Source organism: Raphanus sativus, chromosome 9, assembly GCF_000801105.2.
Source record: "Raphanus sativus cultivar WK10039 chromosome 9, ASM80110v3, whole genome shotgun sequence".
In the NCBI taxonomy this organism is placed as follows: domain Eukaryota; kingdom Viridiplantae; phylum Streptophyta; class Magnoliopsida; order Brassicales; family Brassicaceae; genus Raphanus; species Raphanus sativus.
The window spans coordinates 35604775-35620048 of NC_079519.1; the positions used below are offsets into that span (position 1 = coordinate 35604775).

The 15274-nt window shown below is 31.5% G+C and overlaps 2 protein-coding genes, 1 non-coding gene and 1 pseudogene across 6 annotated transcripts; 2 read left to right on the top strand and 2 right to left on the bottom strand.

The window, feature by feature from the left end:
• Positions 1-2277: 2277 nt before the first annotated feature.
• On the top strand, positions 2278-2493 carry LOC130500576 (small nucleolar RNA U3). Its single transcript, XR_008939196.1, has one exon. It is a non-coding gene; the product is annotated as a small nucleolar RNA U3 (small nucleolar RNA).
• A 792-nt stretch (positions 2494-3285) lies between these two features.
• On the top strand, positions 3286-3473 carry LOC130500577 (small nucleolar RNA U3; annotated as a pseudogene).
• A 535-nt stretch (positions 3474-4008) lies between these two features.
• Positions 4009-5060, bottom strand: LOC108828393 (28 kDa ribonucleoprotein, chloroplastic). Of its 2 annotated transcripts, none has more exons than XM_018602070.2 (2): positions 4527-5060; positions 4009-4425 (listed from the first exon to the last, which is right to left on the bottom strand). In XM_018602070.2, exons 1-2 carry the CDS (start codon positions 4962-4964, stop codon positions 4096-4098), a joined length of 768 nt encoding a protein of 255 aa, XP_018457572.1. In that variant the 5' UTR covers positions 4965-5060; the 3' UTR covers positions 4009-4095. The 2 variants fall into 2 exon arrangements, with proteins under 2 accessions (XP_018457572.1, XP_056849479.1); XM_056993499.1 differs by having other exon boundaries at positions 4122-4217; positions 4755-4986.
• A 1755-nt stretch (positions 5061-6815) lies between these two features.
• On the bottom strand, positions 6816-11501 carry LOC108828394 (uncharacterized). Of its 3 annotated transcripts, none has more exons than XM_056995290.1 (5): positions 11129-11501; positions 7881-7944; positions 7507-7798; positions 7304-7416; positions 6816-7187 (listed from the first exon to the last, which is right to left on the bottom strand). In XM_056995290.1, exons 3-5 carry the CDS (start codon positions 7796-7798, stop codon positions 7083-7085), a joined length of 510 nt encoding a protein of 169 aa, XP_056851270.1. In that variant the 5' UTR covers positions 7881-7944; positions 11129-11501; the 3' UTR covers positions 6816-7082. The 3 variants fall into 3 exon arrangements, with proteins under 3 accessions (XP_056851270.1, XP_056851269.1, XP_018457575.1); XM_056995289.1 differs by having other exon boundaries at positions 7881-7949; XM_018602073.2 differs by lacking the exon at positions 7881-7944.
• Between the last annotated feature and the right edge of the window lie 3773 nt (positions 11502-15274).

Genomic DNA, 15274 nt, shown 5'->3' on the forward strand with positions numbered 1-15274 from the left:
CATTGACACGACCAAAGACGAGCACCGTGAAGACATTACTTTAACAGGATCTGGGCAAGTAGACATGTACTGGTTAGTTAAAAATTACTAAACCTTGAAGTAGAAAAAATTATTGATCTTTTAGTTAACTTGTTCAGATGAAACATATCATAATGCTCAAAAGTCAGAACGATCCCACAATTGTTGTTTTATCATATCTGTATTTCTGCCCTGGAGCCATGTTTATCAGTGTGTTGTAAATACTAAGCATTTAAGCTCTGTGCCTTCTGAAGCACAAATTCATTCAGACAAGAGTGATCTAGATAAGAATTACGAGCAGAAGAACTTATGTGTGAACTCTGGGATGTTATGTTTCAAAACACAAGTTGGGCAGACCCTTTTCTGAGATATTGTAAGCGACACATATCACTGAAAACTAATTGACATTATACAAATAATCAGTTTTCTACCATTTATTGTAACTGAACTGTTTGGGTGGAACCTTGAAAAAGGCATATCAAAAACTCACGAGCAGCGGTGAAACGGACACATGATCCAACTGAACCAAATTTTTACAAATTATACCAAAAATTACAAATAACCAAAATTTGACACGTTTGTTTTCTTAGAACTGAACTGATCAACCGAACGGAATAACTAATCGGTTCAATTCAGTGGCAGTACCGAAAGCTGACAAGACAAGTTAAGGAAAGCGTGAGAATATGGTAGAGTTTCGATATCCAAACTACACCGATACTGAATCTCGAACTCAATCCCTTCAATGTATTTCAATGAGAATTACAAATCAATACAGTTTTCACTTCTAGATTTGAATCTGAGTAATCACTGGCCTCACCCAGATGATACACTCCTCAAGTCGCAAGACTCAATCCAAATCTACAAGCTACTCTAACTGACAGTCAACAAGCTGACTTTATACAACCGTAAAACAAACGAAACAATATAAACTGAAAGACTCTGATACAAACCAAGTATCTCATCTTATTATTTGAATATCTTCCTTTCTATAACTTCTTCTTCACTCCAACGCTTCCTTCCTTTCTGTACCTCTTCTTGTATATACCCTATCAAGCTTATCAGAATACCAAATAGACAACAGTAATATCAGCCTAGATAGATAAGGCATCAAGCAATTGCTTTCTTGGGTCATTTAGCTCTTAATAACTCAAAATTTCATGTCTACAAAAGTTTATTATGTATTCCAGCCATTTTGAGAACAGATTAATACCACACTTCCTTGACCTCCAAGAGAACTCTATCACTTCTAAAAATTTCAAAGTTCGCTTTTGGGTCAGCAATACATTCCACGAAATGAGCATAAAGATGGAGACTGCATGTTCCATGCCATCGATAACCACATTATGTGTACTATTATGCTATCCTGGACGCAAGCTATAGAACAAGTTTCATACAAATACTGACGCATAATATACCCTTTTAGCAGACAACAATGATAGTTGTAACTTGTAATCATTAAGACGACGAATGCAAGTAAGCAGTGAAACAGAGCATCAGGACCATAACTACAAACTTTGCTAGAGGATTGCATTAGATTCTATAGATGGATAAAACAAGAAAATAAACAGTAAAGACTGAAGCAGATCGGCCTTGTAAACAATGATCTGGCTATATTCCTTTTTTTTGTTCTGATATTAGCCATAAACCCCCAAGACTGAAGCAGCCAGACATTATATGGTAAGGATGTTTGGTACTGATATCCGGGGAAAACACAACGATATCACAAATGTTTGGGTGCAAACTACTTGACGTAAATGTTGAAGAGAAAGATATGTTCTCATAGTTGAGTCTGTCATGTTAGCTTGGCAATGACAATACAAATCTGTAATGACCTCTGTTAACAACAACAAGTTCATTCACAAGAAAGGTTCTAGATGGTCCAGTTGTATCTTTGTCTTGACAAGAACCATATCCTTGGCCTGCTTCTCGCGAAATTATCCGACAGGCCGAGAGCTCTCCGCATTATTACGCAGAAGTGGAATCAATCGACTAAGAGCGAACGAGACTATGGAAACTTATCATGGGCTCAGAAAGATTATTCAAAGAAAAAAACCGCTGTTTCAGTCTCTTCATCTGCTTATTACTGTATTTAGTATTAGTATTTTTTGAGGGGAAAAAACGACCGCGTATTGGAAAAAGGTGATTGTGGGGAGAAAAACGACGGCGTGTTTAGCGTGTAATGTTGTTTATTACATCCCATATCGTTAACAAACAGAGAAGGCAAAAGATTTATAAAGTGCAGAGAAGAAGGTAGATGTCACGACCTTACTTGAACAGGATCTGTTCTATAGGCCGTACCTCTGTAACCTTGGTTTCTAATGAGACATGCCCTATAACCTGGTTGATGAGTAATGGCCGTGTGATCTGAGTGTGATTAACGGTTACGATTCTCCTCGGAGGCTCCACACTGTAGAGGATCGCTATCCGGTTAGGTTAAGACCTCTCCGGAGTGGTCGCACGGTTGTCTGACAGGCTTTCTTTTTTTTCTCCACACTTGTTGTGTTGATCTTCTCTGGGTTCTCACCGAGAAGCTTTGGTTGACACTAAATTAACAGTTTTGCTTCTTTTTGTCAATGTGATGACAGACTTTGGTCACTCTTCCAGGTCCTGCTACACTCTTAATCATATATTTCATTGACACCACCACAGACAAGTACCGTGAAGACCACAAGCCGCAGGAGCAGCCTTGAAATGGGCATATGATCATGTGGGCAAGTGGACAGGTATTGATTGGTTATTAATACCGAACATTGATTTAGTTGGTTCAGTTGAAACATTATTCTAATGTAATAAGGCTCAAACCGATTCCACAACCGGTGTTGTATCATTTGATTCACATCTACGTTACTTCCCTGGATCCATGTTTACTAGAATCAGTAAGTTTTGTAGATATAAGGCATTTGACTCTGTGTCTTCTGAAGCTCAAACTCATTTGGACAAGAGTGATCTAGATGGTTACTTTCTGCTTTGCCGTTTTGATTCTCAACTTATAATTTTTTGTTCTTAATAGAGTTATGAGCAGAAGAACTTATGTGAACTCTGGCTTTTTCAAGTGGTCTAGCATCAGGTCGGATAGATGCAGAGAGATGGCTTTGAGTTATTTTAGTAGATTGAGATAACTAAAACGATGACGTATGTGGCATTAGTGCGTTGAGCTTAGAAACGGCAACGTATAGAGCATGTGAGGTTTTGTTTATTTCGTCCCACATCGTGTGAATAACAGGGAACCCGTACTGTTTATATATCAGAGAGATGGAAGGGAAGGTCACGACCTTACTTGAACAGGATCTGTTCTATAGGCTCGTACCTCTGTATCCTTGATTTCTAAGGAGACAGGCCCTTAAACCTGGTTGATGAATCATGGCCGTGCGACTTGAGTGTGATTAACGGTTGCGATTCTCCCTGGAGTCTCTGCACTGTAGAGGATCGCTATCCGGTTGCGATTCTCCCTGGAGTCTTTCCTTTTTTTAATTTGTTCTTAATATGTGATGTAGATTGTTGTTAGCTTTGGACAATCATGTGGCTTAATAGAGACACCCTGCTTGAGTTCTACTAGATTTTTTTTTTCAGAGAAAGTCTCTCGGAGATATTCTTTGTGTGTTCTCATTGAAAGAAAAAGGATTTAAGCTTTGGTTGATTCTACGTTTCTGATGTTGTAAAGTCACCTAACAGTTTTGCTTGTTGCCATTGTGACTCTTAATCATCATATCTTTCATCAACACTGCAGGTCTGCAGCCATGTACCGTGAATACCACAACCGGCAGGAGCAGAACCTTATTTGAACTCTGAGGTGTGATGATCCAAAACACAATCAGAATCTCAAAACACGGTGGAGATTGCTTTCGATTTTTTGAAGATGATGTACTTGCGTGTGTTTGTATAGTGGCACAATCTGTTAGGACCGCAAGTTCGTGAAAAGGACACATGATCATATAGACAGAGACTGGAAGGATTCTGATTGGTTCTGATTATATTAGTTACTACCAAACCTTAAACCATAAAAAATATATTGATTTTTTAGTTCAAATTGAAACATAATCTCTAACGATGAAAATCTCAAAATGTTATTTTACGGTATCAGTATTTCTTCCCCTGAGCCAGGTTTACTCGAATGGCCCGACCCTCCAGCTCAAGCCCATCCAGCGACTCAAGAGCGGTTTCCATTTCAGCTTTGGAGGAGTAACATACAAAGCCATAACCTCTCGACTTCCCTGTGTCTCCATCGTACACAACTCTGGCACCAACCACTTCTCCGCACTCTCGAAACGCTCCAGCTAATGACTCCGAAGTGACTGTCCACGACAAGTTACCAACAAACAGCTTGTACTCTGTTTCTGGATACAGAGGTTCTTTGTTTGGTTTTGGTTTGTCTGCAAAGTTCACCTTCAAAGTCCTACCAAGATACTCCTGAAGAAAAAACAATAGAAATATTACTTTTATGTTTGTTAAAAAAAAAAAAAACATATATATATATATATATATATTTTTTTTTTTTAACTCTCACTTACAGTTCCATCGAGGTTCTCGATGATGACGTTGCAGTCTTCCACGTTGCTCATTGTTACAAAGGCGAACCCACGACTCTGTCCTGTGTCTCTGTTGTAAAGAACCTCGACGAGCTCGGGGTTAGCGAAGTCTTGGATGATCTGAGCGAGTGTTGCACTGTCAACATTGTAAGGCAGGTTCCCGAAGTAGAGCTTAGTGTTGATGGTCGCAGGAGGATTGTCGTCATCAGCAGTTGTGTCGTCCTGTTTGACGGCGATGGTCTCAGGCAGGGCTCTGAATCGCTGAGAACTGTTGTTGTCACGTGAGGAGATCAAAAGAGGCTTTGGAGGCGACAAGTTGAATCTAAGAAGTGTTTGGTTAGATGATTTGTTGCCGCGAAGGAGGAGGGTTGGTTGATCGTAGAGTTTGAAGCAGGGAAGTGTTAGTGTTGAAGCTGCCATTTCTCTCTCTGAGCACAGAGAGAGAGAGAGAGAGAGAGAGAGAGAGAGAGAGAGATTGGCTTAAGACAGAGTTGATTCTACCCACAGAAGAGATTTTGGATAAGGCCAAAAATAAGTGATTGGCCTATCATAATATCAACTGAATCAAATGGTTATCAACTACACTTGGTTTTAGGGTTTATTCCGGTTTACTATGAATTGTTCGGTGCACAAGAATTTTCCCGTTATAATTAAAATTTTACTAGGTTCGTATTTATTTTGTGTTTTATTTTATCTGTTTGTTTGTTTGTTGTAATTTAGATTCCTATGTTTTAAAAATTTGATTTTTTTTTCCGATAAAACTCGTTTTTGCCAGCTTTACAAAATGCATCTCTAATCTTAAAAAAAAATTCTAGATAACAAAAGAAAATTCTATTTTATAATTTCACTTACTCTTTATTTATCTTCACATTATTTATATTTTCATATAAAGAATCAGATTTTTTGAGGTTTTTCATTTGTAATTCTTTTCCAACAATATGAATTACTAGAGTTTATTCCAATTATCTGATTGTAAATTTGACCGACCAAACAATTTTTTTTATCATATAATACTCTAAAAACATTAGCTGGATTTGGGCTATATACTTCTTTCACTTTGTCTATTTTAACTAAATGTAAAATTGATTTGTTAGTAGACGACTGACTCCATTTGGTTGTCAAGTTCTTAGTTTTTTTTTCCGACATCAATTTTCATTAGCCAATAGATTTATCCATACATAGATTTATCAATCTCTGCAACAGATTTTAACCACAATAACATAATATAACTTAGATATATTAGTCAAAAATGAAAAAAATATCTTTTGCTATCACTGTCTTATTACTTTCCGGTTCTATAATATGAAACTACGGGGGGTGTATTGAATCTTAAATTTGAAGTGATTTGACTTTTAATGAGTTTTTAGATGATTGGAGAAGAATTAGAGAATTTGGTGTAATTTTTGTTAGAACACTCTAGAATCTCATCTAAACAGTGGGATTTGTATTTTTATTTTTATAACTAAGAAACTCTCATCAAACACTCTAGAATTAGTTAAAGCACTCTAAAATCTTTAACTTAAATTTTGTTCAATAACAGTAGATTTTAGAGTGTTTTATAAAATATCAAGTTTAATAACATTAGATTTTAAAATGTTTTTTAAAATCCATGTTTGAATAACAATGGATTTGCCATTTTAATACAAATCACTTCAAATCCTTAGTTGAATACACCCCCTACATATTTTGAATTTGCTGCCAAAGAATGGGTTATATCCTGGATGATCGGTGTGAGCATTGGCCATATCTCCTCCCCACGTATCATTCGGATCAGCACTTGGAATCTGATTCAATTATTACATTCTGATAAACCAAATCCAGTCATTGTCATCACTGCCCATTGGATTGCTTTGGCTTTTGTTTCCATTGTTGAACCCATTCCTTGTATATCCGTGACACATGCCCACAGCACCTTTCCATATTGAAATCATGGACATTTGGTACGGGATTTTATAGTTGGGTGGGGACATGATGCTATATGATAGTTTTCTTGGAAAATAGATCGTCAACCTATAAGAAAATAATGTAATTATTTATATATATAACTACAAAATAATCCAATTTAACATTGTAAAATAGGTTTTCCATTTGAAAAGATGTGTTACCTACCAATACCAATGCATTTCTTACAACTATTTATACCCTCACAGACATCCAAATCAAATGTTCTTGGACCCATTTAACCAAGATACTCTTTAACCAATGTCTTTGAATTTTATCCTCTTGCTACCGTTTTATTTCAAGAACTTGTCTAAACATTAAGGAAAAACGTACTACGAAACATATGTTATACACTTCCTTCTTCTCGATCGTTTCTTCATCTGGAGAACTTATATACTTTGACAAGACAAAAAACGGACTCAGTTCGTAATCTCTACAGAGTGGTTTCATCTTAATTTATGTAATAACCTGAAAGGAATCTAAAAGAGAAGAGATCATTCAGGATATATTATTTCTCTTTCTTTTCAGATTTGTTCCTTCGGATGATCCACACAGAGACTCTGTTTCTTGTCCCTAAAGCAAAAACTAAAATAAGTATCAGCTTGTAGCTTCAGATATGCTCTGCAATGATGGTCTCCATGTTCTCGATTTCGACGATCCTGAGCTCGTTAACACTGCACGTTGCTTCTCATCATTTGTTTCCTATCAAAAAGCAAAAAAATAAACACTCATTAATTGTTATATAATTTAATTACTTTTGAATAAAAGCTTAATCCTTAAGCTAAACACATTTATTACACTGAGTAAAGATTCCATACCAGATCCTGATTCTTGTCGGATTCTTCAGAAACCTTCTTCTTCTCTTCAGTCGTTTCACTCTGATGCTTCTTTGTCTTCGCGTACTTCTTTGCTCTTAAAATTTTTATAACCTCTAAAATAATTAAAAAGAAAAAACATTAGAAAGCACAAAAAAAAGCTTAAAAAGAGATTTAAAACTTAAATTAAAACCTAAACTCGAAACCTTGTGAAGTGATGAGACGGTAAGCATGACCAAGTACAAGACTCTCCGTTGGTCTAAGAAGTTTCACACGCGTGAACTTCACGACCCTTCTCTCACTCTTATCTTCTTCCAGCGTCTTGGTCGTCGTCGCCGAAACATTCGTCTCCGGTAATGGAATAATAAGAGAAACATAGTGACCAGGATACACACGCATGATTTCAGCGACGGGTACAGGACCGTAATATCTATCGAGTTTCCCGTCGGGATGCTGTACAACCAACGCCGCCGCATCAACCGCCTGACAATTTCCCATCTGTTCCTCAAAAAAAAAATTGTTATGATTGAGAGAACAAAAGAAAACAGAGTAGAGAATGAGAGAGAGAGAGAGAGAGAGCCTGTGAAGGAAAAGAGTCTTTTTCGGGACAGCGTGAAGGGTTAGGTCCACCACATACAGTTCAGCTTTGCTTATAAAACATGTGAAACCCAAAATCAATATCACTAAAATCATCACCGTTATTATTTATTAATTTTATTGTGTTGTAATTATTTTATTGGACAGTCATTAATAGAGAATAATACTAATAATGGTTTGTAACAACATTGTTGCAGATTTGACTGTTGTTGCCGCCTTGCCGGGGCCATCTCCGACGTTTATTTCTTTAGTTTGGAGTTTAAATGTAATGGAATATACTAATTTATAGGTTGGTCGGAAATTAAATAGTTGATTACAACGGGTCGGTGCCCGAACCGGAGATCAGGGACCGATGATTTTGACATTTTTGTTTGTCTTCCTACAGTTTTAGAATAATTTTGTTTTATTAATTAGTTTGCATTTAATTTTCTTTTAAAGGCTTTTTAAATTGTGATTTATTTGACGAAAACATCATGTGATTTATTTTAGAGTTCTGCAATACACCAATTAACATTGCACAGTTAATTAGCAAATGTAATAGTATTTGACCTTTTGAGGACTTGAGTTATTCTACTATACAAATAATTAAATACTAGGTGGTTGTCCGCGAATTCACGGATATAAATATTGTATGAAAATATATATTATGTATAGAATATCTTAAAGTAATAACTGATGAACATTTAATAATAAAAAATGCTTGTAAAATATATACGTAATTATCACATTCATTTTTCCAACACATATTATGCATATTCGTCGGCTTTTTCTTTATTTTCTTGTTATTATTTGGTTATTTCTATCAATTGTTTTGCTATTTTTTCCCTTTTTACATATTGTTGCCAAATATTTATTTTTCTGTCTAATAGTAATACAAACCATATAATCAATGAACCAAAAATTCATCTTATAATTCTTTCAATCATAATATTATCTTATTCACTACATTATTTGACGTAAATGCAAATTTTTTTAATCAAAGTTACATGTTCAGTTAAATATAATTCATCCAATTTTCAAAACCTAATTATTTATAAACCATATATGAACATTATAAGAGATTAATAATTATTATGGATACGTCTATATCTTTTTATGAATATGAAATTAGTATATTGATTTCTATAAAGTTTCTATTCATTATTTTATAGAATATATAAATATAAGAAATTGATCAAACATTATTAGGCTTTCTATAATTTTGAAAATTATTTACCACAAATTATTATTTGTAATATCATATGTTCTATTTGGTAATTGATAATAATTAGTTTATAATTAATTAAAATAATTTAAAATTATTAAAACATTCTTTCATAATATTATGTAGTTTATAAATATAAAAAATTGATCAAACATTATTATTCTTTATATAATCCCAACCAAGATTCTAAAAAGAACAACTTATATAATTTTAACCGATTTAGAACAATTTGAATAGAATTGAATCATCTAAATCGGTTAAAATAGGTTAAAATCAATCTAAATATGTTAAATTAAGCAATAATGTTAATATAAATCTACAAATTTGTCTAGTTTCATTTGTGTTGTATATCTAGTTTTGATAATTCATCACAATGCTTTGATAATTAAACTCAGAAACTAAAATATCTCATATAAACATAAAGTATGTATAAAATAAATCAATAATACGTTAACATCTAAGCCTCGCCTAGGCTCCAAATGATCTGCCTACTCACCTAGCGATTTCTTGAACATTGTCTTTTATAAATTCTTATAATTATGATAAATTATTTTTTAAGCCATGATAAATAATTATCTAAATGCTTAAATTTTTTTATATATGACTTATAAAGCATATATGAACATTATAAAGACATTAATAATTATTATAATATTTTATTTATGAATATAGTGTTTTATATAATAATATGAAATCATTATATCGATTTCTATAAATTGTATTCTATTAATTATTTTATGGAGTATATAAATTTAAAAAGAATTAATCAAACATTATAACACTTTCTATAATTTTTAAAATTAATTACCATAAATTATTATTTGTAATATCATTTAGATTATTTGGTAAATGATATTAATTAGTTCTAGACTTATCTTTTATTTTAGATCTAATAAAATAAATGAAAATTGAAAATCTCTTAACTAATCAAATTATAACAATTGTGCTATTAAGAATATAATGTTTTATATAAGAATATGAGATCATATATCTATCTCTATAAATTGTGATATTAATTATTTTATGTAGCATATAAATATGAAAATAAATTAATCAAACATTACTAAACTCTCTATAGTTTTATAATTAGTTACCATAAATTATTATTTTTAATATCATTTACATTATTTGCTAAGTGATATAATTTAGTTTTATATTTGTTTTTTATTTTAGATGTAATTAAAATAATTGAAAATTGAAAATCTTTCAACCAATTAAATTATAACAAGTTTTTTTAAATTATTTTTATGATTGACACATAATCAAAATTCATTTAAGTGAGTCCTCAATTAATATATACGAGGATTCTCAATGTCAATTTCTAAAACATTTATTCAAACATTTACTCGCTTGTAAAGATCTTTTGACCTACTGTTATTTTCAAAGTCTAGCACACTGGCAGTGAAGTTATAAGTTTATAACAGTGGATACGAAGCATGATATAGGTCAAACTTAAACTAGTTCTTCGTCGAGCCCACCGAAGCTTAAATTTATTTTACGCATTTTCAAATTCAGCCGGATATAACATTTAATGCACGTCGAACTTGGACCATAGACAAAAAGGTATGGTATATAGATTTAGACGAAAGCAATAAAATCATATATAGCTGAAGTGTGAATATAACCTACCCAATAGATCCAAAGAATCAATTATGGTACCTACCATTCATGACGAGCAAAAAACAAAATTATCAATATTCTCTAGAACCTGGAGACATTTTTGGTTAATCGGTTTAGAACTTTTTTTCTTTTAGTTATTTAAACTTCTACCTATTTTTAAATGGGATAGAAAACCCCAACTAAATTTTTATGTTTCTGAACTCTCAAGCCCAAAAGTTAAACATAGAGTAAGAAGAACTCATATAACTAACGGCAAACTAGAAAAATATAAACTTCATCAAAGGAGAATCACATCGATAATGGAAGCAAAATTCATCGAAAAAGCGATGCATGACTAAATTATTGGGGTTGAAAACCAATCTCGAAACACTGTTCCATCATAGAACGAAGGAACCAAAGATACTTACCACTGCTTCTTCAACAGAACCCAAAGAGGACAACACTTCAACCCGAGCAGCCAACGAAGAGGAACGTTTGGCGATCGACTACTCAAAGACCAGCCGTGATTGAGAACATGCTCCTTAGAACCTTAGCAAGTAATCCGAAAATCTAGTAGGTTGCACGCCAAGGGACCACACAACTTCTCAACATCAAAGCTTCACCCACTGAAATCATAATTCAACCAGAGAGGACACAAATAAAGACAGTGGAGACCCTCTCACGGCAACAGCGAAGCTCGCTGGTAACCATAGAGAGTAGATTGAGCGATCTCTTTTTTTTTTCAAGACGGCGCTGAAGTTTTTAGAAAGAAAATTGGGTTCCTTATTATTTTTTCTTTTAATTTGGGAGGAGTGATATGGTTAGTTGATGAAATATCTATATTATTAAAACTGAAGTACCTTTTGGTATTATGTGAAAATAAGAATATTATGATAAATGAGAATTGTTTAGAAACATGGATAGTAGATTAATTACTTCATTTTATTTATATATTTAGTCATTGTATTCATAATAAATTAAGTCTTTTTGTATTTTTTTTTATTTATAAATTCTGCCAGGATATTTAAAATTAATTTAAATTAATTAATTACAATTGTTGTTCTTTCTTTGTGGTGAAAATAAAAAAACAAAACTGATATATATATATATATATATACCATATATTATATAAAACAATTTTAAATGTAATATTATCAAGAAAACAAAATATAATAAAATTAATAATAATCCATAGAAAACTAATGTAAAAAGTTTTAGTATGTTCTTTCATTTTAAAATAATTTAACAAAAAAATCAACATGTTAATATATGAATAGTACAATTACATCAAATTATATAAATTTTAAAATATTAATATCATATTATGTACAAATAAAAAAATATTATCAAACATCTATATTATAAAATAATATAGTTTATATATGCAAATTACAAACATAAAAAATATACGTAAATTTTTTTTATAAAAACAGTTTATGAGTTTACGTTGAACATAAGTTAAATCAAGCATCCACACGGGAATGCATGCCAAGTTCTAGTAATTATTATTTTTTGTTATAGGCTCAAAAAAAATTGTTTTGTCAACATATTTTAAAAGAATTAAAATGAACAAAATAGAGATATGGAGCGGGTGGACAAGGGACACTGCAACTTTTTATCTCCGTTCCTTATTTCTACAGATTTAAATTCTTTCTTCACATTTTATTTGTTTTTTTTTTGAATGATGTGGTTCATTCAACTCAACTATATGTCCTCTCGGATTATGGCGTGTTCCTGACGAATGTCCCCAATCTATCATCATAGATTTAAATTTGATTTTTATTTGTTTTTTTTTGAATGATGTGGTTCATTTAAATTTGATTCCATTGTCTGGAGGATTGGTTCTACCAGAACCCCATAAAGCGGATACATATCAACATATTTAAAACGTAGGTGGATACGAATCGCATATTTAAAATACAAAGTAAGCATGAACTAATATAGCTTTGTGACTATCCAAATATTTATAAAATTTGAATAAATTATTAAAAATAAATGTTATCTAATTTTAGTATTAGGAGTTTAAATTTATAAAATATTTTAACTAATATTATTGCGGAATTTATATTTCTGATACCACTTGTTGAATCGAGTGTAACTCTAACAAGACTTTGTTATAGGATTCATAGTATTCTCTGGTCCCTTGATACTTCCCATTGATTTAATCTTTATTCATGATTCAAAATTTTTTAACCCAGTTCACGGTCACGCCGCTACATCTAGGATGGATCTAGGATCCACAACATTCACTTGAAGTATCGGAAAACATCTTCGATGTGGTTCACAAGATCATAACTCTCTATGTTCCTATATATGTAAACCCTAGAAAGTATAAAGAGATAACAAGAGAAGTACATGGCTAAGAGTTAAGCATATAATACATATCTATATCTAGTTTACTCTCTCTTCAAGAGACGGCATGAAAACTGTCCAGAAACTTGAGATTTCAGCCTCCCAGAGGCTTAGCTTAGAGATCTTTATCGTGATCTCTCCTTCTTTTTATGTCAACAGTTAATCTAATGGACTTCGATGATTAGGCCCATAGATTGTCTGCACGTGACCTGTACAAGTCGGCTCAACCGATGAACAAATTTGATGGGCTTGACCAAACCTCTATAGATACATTTTTATGAAAATGTATGTACATCTTTGATATTTAATTTATGACTACTTGTGATTACACTCCACCTAAAATTAAGCAATTATTTGAGTTTTGGAAGGTGGAATGTTTCTACTAAGCATCACTTTTAAAATTCTTTTTTTTGCATCACTATTTTAGTTGTTGCATAGTCATATGTAGTTTATTTTAGAGACATTCAAATAAAAACTATTAAAATGGCATTCACTCATATTTTAAGCTTTAAAGTTGTTTAACTTGTATTTCTAATCACCAAATTGACATTAGTGTTACAAAACTCAAATCTGATATTTATCACGTAAAAATAACCAGTTTTATAGGTAAAAAGAATGACATATTTTTTAGAAAAATAATTAATAAAATACTGGTCTTATCAATTTATTTTATCATTTAAATAATTAATTCTATAATAAAATCCTTGTTATTATTTTTACCTTTTAAAATACTTAGTGTTTTTATGTATAATACCAGCCATTTTTATGTCATAAACAAATATTGCAAGCTGAAGGTTTTTACCTTGTTATCATAAAAATATTATTTTGATGGTAAAAATGCTTTTTAAATAATTATAAAGTTAAAAAGTGTCAATAACTGTTGTTTTAATGATATTTCATGTCACTTCACGCGGAGATAGAGGCTCTCATTCAGATAATAAAATGCATGAGGAGTTTAAATAATTTTCTGTTGTATTTGCAATAGATTTATTTTCAGTTGATGAAGATGATTTTAGAACTAGAAAAATGATCAGTCTCTATAAGTTGTATAGAAGACGTAAAATTTTAGAAAGAAAAATTTCAACAGTTCAGAATTTATTTATATACCATGAACGTAAAATTCAAAGATGGACAGTCTTGCATTTGACTGCAAAAAAAAAGCAATTGTCGTTTGTTATTCATATAAATGCCGAGCTTCCGGTATGATTTGCAGAATCTATATGAATTTGAGTTGCAGACAAAAATAAATAAATAATGATATTTCATGTTATTTTACATTTATTTAATATCATATCCTTTCAAAAATATTAAGTTTTGTTTCATCCTGTTTTCAGGCGAAGATATATATTACACCACTTTAATGACGAGTACGTATCAAAGATATACGCTAAGACTTATGGTTCAATCATAAGGGGCTACTTGAAAGTGAGATTTCATGAAATGATTAGATATATTTTTACTAAGTAAGCGTTTAAACTTGTATAAAACTACTAAGAGTTAATGCTAAATAATTATGGTATTACAAACTATAAAAAATATCACTGATAGATTTTACATTTGCTAATTTACTTATCTTATGAAAAATTATATCTTGAATATATTACATGAATTGTTTTATCAGATCCACACTTCACGATACTTCTTACGGCATATTGCAGATTTATTTTATTACAAACATTTTTCTATTAATTTGCATAATTTTATTTTGAAAACTTGAAACCAAAATTCCGTACCGTAAATCATTAATAAATTATTAGTAAAACTATTGAATCAAATGGACTTCTACAAATATTAAATGAACTACAAAGTACTTAGTTATTCAATCTCTACTGACACGAAATTTTGTAATATATATATTTATGGTATTTTTAACTGATAATTTAAAACTTACAAGACATGCGTAATAATATTTTTTTAAAACATATTATCCATTTATCAAGAAAATGATATATATTCAGTAGAGTAATAATAAGAGTTGCATTCTTATTTATTCTTTAACATTCATTTTAGCAAGAATACAAAGATTGGTGAGAATGTAAGAACGTTTCTAGTCAAAATAATAATAAAATAATAATAATAATAATAATAATAATAATAATAATAATGCTTGGACAAAATTTAGGGAGTGAAAAAAAAAATTAGGGAGTGGATTATAATTTCACTGATGAATCTCAAATGAATGAATACTAGATTTTAACCCGCACGTTCGTGCGGATATATTT